The 10187-nt window shown below is 40.9% G+C and overlaps 1 protein-coding gene across 10 annotated transcripts in view; it reads right to left on the reverse strand.

Moving 5' to 3' along the window:
* The window catches only part of ncam1b (neural cell adhesion molecule 1b), a 159028-nt gene extending 157682 nt beyond the window's left edge, over positions 1-1346 (reverse strand). For 8 of the 10 annotated variants that reach the window (XM_079822619.1, XM_079822627.1, XM_079822626.1 and 5 more), the window contains exon 1: positions 1064-1346. In XM_079822619.1, the coding sequence (XP_079678745.1) occupies positions 1064-1115 (52 nt within the window). In that variant the 5' untranslated portion in view covers positions 1116-1346. The remainder of the gene's footprint in view (positions 1-1063) is intronic. The other 2 variants (XM_079822622.1, XM_079822625.1) reach the window with 1 other exon arrangement.
* Between the last annotated feature and the right edge of the window lie 8841 nt (positions 1347-10187).

Below are 10187 nucleotides of genomic sequence, written 5' to 3' on the forward strand. Positions count from 1 at the left end.
AATACCCGCACTTGTGGTCTTGGCCACTTGAAAGCACGTGAACCACAGGAAGAAAGTGCGCAAGACTGTCCCAGGTCTGAAAAATGCCTCGGCTCGGTGGCCTTAACGCACACTAAATCCATTCCACAAAAACCTGGTATTTGAGGCTCTGCATATCCCATCATTCACCATATTCAGGAACTCATGTGGACCAGTGGGAGTTAAATCAATTATACATTTCATATAATTTGACAGTAATACATAAAGTGTCGCTCATAAATAAAATAAAGAACAAAACCTTGCATGCATAGATACTAAGGTATTAAAATAATGCAAAATTTAGCATAATTAACCTATACATTTATGAACATAAGATGTAGAAGTAAAACGAATTAAAGTATAGACAAAAGCAAAGTAAATTAGCCATACATTTATATAAAACGACTTCTGAAGAACAGAACTGTACATTTATTTAGGATTCCTGGTCGCATATGATGTAATACACAAAAACAGGTTAATTACATCATTTACAGTTCCCGCCCAAACTCGCTGATTGGATCTTTCCCGACTCGTGCAGCAGGTGGATTGCCAAGAAATTCATCCCACCACTGTCCCACAAGGATTTAGAAGGGATCAATTCAAATCAATGCGATTCTCTCTTATCCTTCTGCTGTCCTATAGACGCTTTAACACGGAGCACAGGGTACAGGACTGCTTATAATATTAGCTCAGATAATCCTGTCTTGTTAAAGGACAGGTTCCATTGTCAAAGCCCACTGGACGGGTATAGCCTAGCGAATTAGCCCATAACAAACAGTCCCTATAAGCTGTATTATAAGGATACCTGCGTTTTCAATAAAGTAAACAACACATTTCCTCGCACAAACTGTTACAGAGACATACGCAACAGTGCTGATCGATGGGCACAGCAGAATTCAAACAGGTCCACATATGCACCTGCCACTACATCACTGCCCATAAAAGTAGAATGCAAATCGGGAAAACGCACAAAACCCAAGCTATTTATCATAAAACAGTTTGTATTTCGTGGACGGTTATTACATAACACTTGAACGCGTCTTACCTGCGCTGCCAAAGAAAAGAAGCACCAAGATTATCGCCTTGGTCGGAAACATTGCAATCCCTTTAAGAAACACAGTGTGTTTACTGTTTATTTTATTTTTTTTGTCTCCCGTGCTTGAAATGAAGAATTCGTAATCCGTCAAATGATGCCTGCCAAGTTTCCACGAAGTTTTTCTGGACGGGACGCGAATATGTCGAGGATTATTCTGACCGTTGGCCAGTATTGATATTGTTGCGGTTTAAATTCGCGTGCCCATATGTCGCGCGCTGAGAATGAGAGAGACAAGAGCGCGTGCACACGCCGCTTCAAGATGCACGCGAATTAATCCGGCCAATCAGCGGCGCCTCTGAGGAAAGACAACGATATCATCAAATAATGCACTGAACCCAGCCTTGAAACGAAATAAGGCTACCACATACACCTGGACCGCCTAGAGAAATGAATGGGAGGGGAAATCGATATATAAACACATATTTGCCACATACAGTGGATAGACTCGAATATTAAAAGGGATAGTTCACGCGCAAATCGCCCCTGTGTAATATTATTAGGAGAAATATACGGCTTAATATTAATAGCCTACTTAATATTCTCTGTAAACACGAGGGAGGAAATTACGACAGTTTATTATTGGGATACCTGTTCTTTTAAGACACCCGTTGGTAAGGAAAAATCAAATTTGGCAGTCATCTTTTCTCGATATATAGATAATGTGCAGGCGGCGCCCCATTTTGTCATTCTGGAAATAATGATCTCCCTCATCATGCATCAGTTCACTGATGTTTCCTTTATCTAGCTCATCCCATGCAGGGCTAAAGAGGAACTGCTTTTCACTGTGACTTTAGAAAATGAATCCATGGTGAACTTTTAGAGAACAATGATCATCTAAAAGTAGAAATGCAGCCAATCTAAAGCCTTGCTTAGGGGCTGGCTGGCCAAGTGAGAACTGGCACTTGTTATTGTCCTCATTTAGTTTTATTTGCAATTTATTTAATATCTATAAATTGTTTATTTAATAAAAATTGCATATTTAATGTTATAATATTATAACAAACATGTTTTTTTCCAATAATCTGAATGTATACTGCCTTTTTGTGGTGTAAAGACACCAACAGAAAGTTAATGTATGGGAAAAAACAACCTGAAAGGGACGAGGTGAAACAAAATAGCCTAGTTCATCCTCATTATCTTAATCTTCTTCATTTTGGCTATCATCGCTGTAGAATAATTTGAGTACAATTCCTGGACAATGTTACTTTGTTAGTAAAGATCTCAGAAGCTATCAGATTACCACCACGAGCAATCACGTCATTAAAAGTGGGTGTCATTGTCATTTGAGACATCTTGCATGGTATACTAACCTTCTTTGTGCGATTGTGATTGTTTCTTTGTACGCCATAGAATTCAATAGGTGTGCCTTTTCTGCATACCAAATCTCCTGCCTGAAAATAAACTGATATACTCTTTCTGTCATCCAGATCTAGTAATAACCTTCAGAACTGTCACATGCAGTTCCCATGCACAGCAAATATTTGGCTTATATGATTATATTTTGCAGTTATGGCAGAACAAGCATATACACTGCCGTTCAAAAGTGTGGGATTTGTAGTATTTTTATGTTTTTAAAACTCTCTTCTGGTCACCAAGGCTTAATTTATTTAATTAAAAACAATAAAAAAACAGTAATATTGTGAAGTATTATTACAATTAAAAATAACTGTTATAATATATTTTAAAAATGTAATTTATTGCTCATCATATTATAATGATTTCTAAAGGATCATGTGACACTGAAGACTGGAGAAATGATTCTAAAAATTCAGCTTTGCATCAGGAATAAATTACATTTTCAAATATATTCAAATAAAATACAGTCATTTTAAATTGTAATAATATTTCACAATATTACTGTTTTTACTGTATTTTTAATCAAATAAATGCAGCCTTGGTAAGTATAAGAGACCTATTTTAAAAACATTAAAAAACTTACAGATCCCAAACTTTTGAACAGCAGTGTGTGTGTGTGTGTGTGTGTGTGTATATATATATATATATATATATATATATATATATATATATATATATATATATATATATATATATATATATATATATATATATATATATATATATATATATATATATATATATATATATATATATATATATATATATATATATATATATATATATATATATATATATATATATATATATATATATATATATATATATATATATATATATATATATATATATATATATATATATATATATATATATATATATATATATATACAGGTAGCCTACTTACTGCTAGCCAAAAACATTTTCACATATGCAGTATTGGATTTGCTAGCATGATGTCTTTTATAGGTAACATATAGCCTAATGAAAAAATATATTCCATATTGAATACAAAAGCCATATAAATAAAGTGGATGGCACAGGAGAGATTTCATTTTTTTTAACCGTTTGTTCTGTGTGTAAATAGTCTTGTAGTTTAAAAACAATCCGTTTGGAAACTCTCTTATTTGCGTTTCCACAGAGGAGCTGGCAAGAGTTGTACAGATGGCACTAACAAATAAAAGGAAACGTGTTTCTGCCAAGTTTCTGTTCAGTTTTGTTTGATGAGTCCTCAAGTAAGAGAATAGCTACCTCATATTTTATGCTTGGCCAACAAAATTAGTGTTGACAATAGCATTCATCACTGTCACGCTTAATATGGCTGTTCCTGGAGTAATCATTTACTTTTTGTGTGTGACAGTTAGGCTATTCTAACAGAAGTAGTCTATTGTTTCTCCTGTGAGGTATTTTCGGACAGTTTTAATCGTGAAATTGGCGTGGAGAGAATGGGTGAAGGGTGAATTGTTTGTATCTGCTGACATCTGATGGTGGGATCATATACTGCAACACCATCCTGCTATTTGGTCCTGTAGAGGGCAGGCTTGTAACGTATTTAAAATGCAGACCGAGGTATTACCCTTATATAGAAAGCTCTGTATAACATGTCATGTAGAGCATGATATCGAGTGATCCAAAAATCTGACTGGCTTCTTTACAAAAACAAAAAGATATGAAAGATATGGGCAACAATATCGATTTAAATCTCACTTCCCAGATAAACAATCTGTATAGCCTACTGAATGAACAGTGAACAAAATACTTCCTCTTGGGTTGTGCTTGGCAGGATGTAATCATTCATTTAAACGTTAATTAACTTTTAACGCTAATTTTTAAGGGAATGTAGTTTAAGTGTATTACTGTCATAAAATAAATCGTCCAATTACAAATGTTATTATGACAAATGTTAGTGCTTTTCTTTATTTTCACTCCTCTTGCCATTAATATAACGCATTTTGTTTGTTTGTTTGTTTGTTTGCTTGCCATTTGTTTAACTCCCTTTTTACGCCCCGCATCATACATAGGCCTACATTAGCATTTCAGACATGTACGCAATTTATGATAATCATAATTGGAGCTACTTTTAATTGTAAACAGTTTCCTGATTCTTTGGATTTCCTGTATGTTCTGAGCACAAATATCTTGCAGTCATTTTCATTTTGAAGCTAATAAATTCCCCTGTTTGTAGAGATAAACGCCTAATGTAATGATGTTTTCCGGAGAAGAATCGCCCCACTGTGACAAATGAGAGAGAGCTGAATTGCTGCCATTGGATGTAGCTGCAATACGACTGTCTAATAAAAAATGAACCAACACAACAAAATCCATTACATGCCTTTAAATGCCTTGATTCAAAAAAGCAAATTGGAATAAACAATTTTAGTTTGATTATGGTTACTTGATTCCCCCCCTCATAATGCAAATTAAAGTCTGAAGTGTGGGCTGGTTGACAACAGAAAGTGACATAAAAGGCTTGTGATTCTTAGTTTGCATTTATATGACAATAGACACGTAAAATGGAAAGCCATGACAAAAGGTTTAACGCGTAAACATGTTTACAATAAATGTCTCTGCTCTTTGTTTGCACAACCATAGTGTTTAATGATAATTCAGGATGATACTGAAATATTAAGTTTTTTTTGTTTATATGTTCTTATTGGGATTACTCTATAGCATTCACACTAAAAAATGCTGGGTTGTTACCCAATTAACCATCGGTTTACATTTTTTAATTACATTTTTAAACCCAACGTGTGGGTTTGTCCATATTTGACCCAAACATGGGTTTAAACAACCCAGCATTTTTTAGAGTGTTGATAGTGAATGCTTTTTTTTTTTTTTTTTCAGGGTAGGTGATTTGTTCCAGAAACATTTTTTGTTATGCTGGACTGGTTGAAACATGTGGTCCTCACATCCTTATAGCAATCACTAAGTTAAGTGGTCTAAATGTATTTATGTATTGTCTGTGGAAGGTGTATGAAAATGTTTGTCCAATCATTGCAGTCTGCCCGTTGATACGATGTCCTGCCTTAAAGGAACATGCAGACTTTTTGGGACTTTAGCTTATTCACCGTATCCCCCAGAGTTCGATAAGTCCACACATACAATTCTCATCTCCGTGCGTGCCATAACTGTGTCTGACACACCCACCGCTAGCCTAGCTTAGCACAAAGACTGGATGTAAATGGCTCCAGCTAGCCTACCGCTCAATAAGTGACAAAATAACAGCAACATTTTCCTATTTACATGTTGTGATGTATATAGTTACATTGTGTACTAAGACCGACGGAAAATGAAAAGTTGTGATTTTCTAGACCGATATGGCTAGGGACTATACTCTCATTCCTGCGTAATAATCAAGGAACTTTGCTGTACAATGGGTGTAGTGGCACAATGATATTACGCAGCGCCTGAAAATAGTCCCCTGCACGCTCTCTGTGCAAGCAGGTTGTCACGTTGCTTATGTTGACGGAAGTTAGCCTATTTTCAGGCGCTGCGTAATATCATTGTGCCGCTGCACCCATGGTACGGCAGCAAAATTCATGAATTATTACGCAGGAATGAGAGACTAGTTCCTAGCCATATTAGCCTAGAAAATCGTAACTTTTCATTTTCATGTCTTTGTGCTAAGCTAGGCTAGCGGTGGGTGCGTCAGACAGAGTTATGGCACGCACGGAGATGAGAATGGTATGTATGGACTTATCTAACTCTGGGGGATACGGTGAATAAGCTAAAGTCCCAAAAAGTCGGTGTGTTCCTTCAAGGTGACCAGATTTCTGAAATGGAAACCGGGGACATTTCCTAGTTTGAGTAGTCAAAATATCACTGAAATCTTATTTGTTATTATCTATTAATTTAAAAAAAATCAGGGACAACACATCAATGTTTTTGTTTTATTAATTGTTGTGGGTTCCCTATATTATTATTAATATTAATGATTATTATGATTTAGTTTGATTGATAGGATTTTTGGTCTGATTTTAATACAATTCACAGTATCCGCAAAAAATAAATAAATCACACAATGAAAACAGCTAATAGTAACCATTGTAAATAGAAAGCAGTTATTAATATTAAAATATTATAACAAAATTATTACTTTACAAAAACAACATAAATATAAAACAATACAAATATATTTTATTATTGTATTTAATTTATTTTTTTACAAGCTGTTTATACTGTATAAAGAAATTATAGTTCTTTTTTACTTCAAATATTTTGTTACATTTGTGCTTGACTTGAAAGTGACTCTTACTATCCTTAATTGGGCTTATTTTTCATTTTATTCTGCAAATGTATTTGTTGCAAGTGTTGTATATTGTTAAGGTTTATGGAAATGACAGCGTTGTGACTGCGGAATGTTTCTTTTGATATTTGAGGATAATGGTGCTCTGCTCCAGATTACATTCTTCATGATTGGCATGCGACCATAGACAGTAAAAAAGATGGATGATGCACCTTCCCTCTCTTCAATTGACGTAAGCGAAGCCACCAGTGTTCAAATATGGCGCTGACATCTTGGGTCTCAAGTCTGCGAAGTAGTGAGCGCGTAGTGGAGCCGCGATATCAAGGTCCCGCCCACACTAACACCTAATTAACAACTTTTTGTTAAATAAACAGTTATGGAAATTTAGAAATTAAAACTAAAGCATGCAACCAAGCAGAGTCAGCATAGCTCACAGTGCCATCTGTTGGTGAAATTAATCACTACACAATTGCTCCCATAAGCAGTCGGCTGCTATGTGTTGGTCTGGCTTTTTTTTTGCAATGTATTTGCGGGTTGTTTTGAATGAGCTATAAAACAGAAATCTGTCACCGTATGTATTTTCATACCTCAGCGCACCCTTGCTTGGGCAGACATCACACGTTATACAAATCATATTTTTTCAATGGCAACACTTTCAAATGAATCTGCAGCAGTCAGGTAGTATAGGTCAATGCTCTTCAAGTTGTTCATTATTATTGTAATGTTATGTGCTTTGAGACATGAGGTAGTTTGGAAGGTGCACTGTGTACATTTTAGCCGCATCTAGTGGTGAGGTTGCGAATTGCAACCGGTCACCGCTTACCCCTCCCTTTCGAAGCACATAGAAAAGCTACGGTGGCCGACACAGGACAAAAATATTGTAGTTGGAGACAATAGATAGTAGCTAGCGCTCTGTAGAGCAGTTTGTCCGTTTAGGGCTACTGTAGAAACATGGCAGCGCAAAATGGCGACTTCACTGTAAGGGGACCCGCTGTGTATATAGATAGAAATGGCTCATTCTAAGGTAATAAAAACATAACAGTTCATCATGTAAGGTCTTTATACACCACTGAAAACATAATTATGTGTATTATATTGCATTTCTGTCAATAGATCCTCATAAATACTACACACTGCACCTTTATAGCGCCTCTTATCTCATGATGTTTTGCAAACTCTGCTGTGTGCGTTCATGTGTTTTGAAGAAGGCATGGCTTTGGAGACGCTGTAGTACAGTGGCCCAGTAGTGCACAACACAATGAAATTTAAAAAGCATACATGAGTTCACAACACAACGAAATCAAGTCACAACATAACGAAAAAGCCACAACACAATGGAAACAAGCCACAACACAAAAGCCACAACACAACGGAAATGCTCCCGACCACTAGGGGGCTCTCGGAGTGCGGTAAAGTCAGTTCCCTTTCGTTCAGTCACTACGACGTACGTTAGTGACTAACGAATGGGGGTTTCGCTTAGAAGCCAATCATCTTCATCGTATTCAACAGCGCCCAATGGCAGTGCCAATGCCATGGGCATGCGGAATTTGCATGCGTAACTCCGCCCCACCTCGTGGGTATATAAGGAAGTACGCTGCGAACATCGCATTATGTTTCTGCTTTGGAGCCAAGAGGATCTCTTCACTCCTACAAGCCTGAATTCTGAAGTCTTCTCTTCAGTCTTCGAGAGACCAGCGGTTCTCCAGGGTGTTGGTGTTACGGCGCGTTCCAGCGATCTCATGCTGCCTGCCTGCTGATCTGTGCAGTGATCTGCAACAGCTGTGTGTGTGTTTCCCTGGGCGCTTCGGCACTCTGCAGAGCTTTCCTCTCACAAAAAGAGCTTGCGCGTGGCACGTCTTTTTCAAGACGGTTCGCCCGTGCACTTCCGGGTGCGATCGATCTCCGTTGCTGTCTATGGGCACATTCACTGCTCGATGTGTTTGGGCTTCAGCACGTTCGGGCAGTGTTTGTGGATGCGTCATGTTCCCACTGCGGGAACGTGACCATCGCGATGTTGCGGTCGAGACTCAGTGATCTCCGTGAGGAGAGAGAGTCCCCTCTGCCACACCCCAATCTACCGTCTCCGAGTGAGGCGGTACTTTGGCTGGTGGCCAGGGTGACCTGAGTGCGGTGCCGTGGTATTAAGAACCCCGACGATCATTCCTCGGGCCACGCCCCCTCTTGCACATTGCTTAAACCCGCGAGTGTTGGACTGAAACAGCGGCCCGTCTCTGACGCCTCGTTCGTTTCGTTCACGCTCCAGATAGCAGTGAGATGTCGATCGCCGCATCCCAAGGTGGGCTGGAGTCCTTTGGGGATGACGATTAGGAGTTGTGCTCCGCCTCCGGGTGTGTCAGCGCTGCCTGATCCGACCTAAGGTTGACAGCCATGTTATCTCGGGCAGCCGCGAGTCTCGCGCTGGTGTGGAACTCCGCCCAGTCGCGGGTGCTCGTGGTTGCGCGATTGGTTTTTGGGGACGGCACCCGACAGCTGTTGGGCCCCGCCCCCAATGCCTTTCGCTCCCGAGGTGCATGAGGAGATCACGCGGTCCTGGAAGTCTCCGTGCTTCCCGCGATCGTTTGGTGGCCTCCTCCACCTTCTCTGCCCTTGATGGGGCCGCGGCCTAGGGTACACTGGGGCCCCCTCACCCCCACTGTTGAACTCTCTGTTGCGCACTACGGTGTCCACAGAGGGCTTGACGTGGCGTGGTGTGGCTGTCCTAAGCACCCTCCCAAAGCCTGTGGGCTCGTCTACTTCGGTGGCGTGGTCCTGCAGAGCTACGGGCAGGCCGCCGCCCCGTTGCACATGCACAAGGGTGGAGCCGACCCAGGGCTCTTCATTGAGCTGCGTGCCGCGACTGATCCCGCCCCCGGGCGGTGAAGGTGGCCACACGCTCCCTGGGTCGGGAGATGTCCACAGCTGTGGTCCGGGAGAACACCTGGCCTTACCTGGTGATTTGGAGGACGTTGAGTGGGCCCGCCCCCTCAACTCACCCATATCCCAGGCTGGCCTCTTCGGCGGCGCGGCTGGGAACTGCGCCCAACAGTTCTCGGCCGCCCCAGAGCAGACTGAGGCTGTAACACGTACTGCCCCGGCGGCCAGCTGCTGCACCAGTCCGCTCGCCGCCGAGGGCGCCCTCCCTCCTCCCGCCCGGCCCCAGCAGCAGCCTTCACCCGGGCCGCGCCGTGGAGGTGGTTGAGGATGACGCCCAGTCCGCTCCCCAGCCTGGTTAAACGCCACGCTGGAAGTGGACAACTCAGAGATGGGTTCCAGTTCTTCCCAGGGGATGGTAGCAGGGCCTCTCCTTCCCCCGGTGGAGGGCCGGGGGAAAATCCTTCCGCTGCTGGCCCCCGGGCTAGCAGCGCTTGGGAAGAACTCATGTTCCTGTCTCTGAGAACCCAGAGACCGGTGATGACAGTGCGCGCCACCCACGGGTCCCGCCACTCGCATCCCTCTCTGTCGCCAGCCTCC

Source organism: Gobio gobio (assembly GCF_949357685.1).
Source record: "Gobio gobio genome assembly, chromosome: 8".
NCBI lineage: Eukaryota > Metazoa > Chordata > Actinopteri > Cypriniformes > Gobionidae > Gobio > Gobio gobio.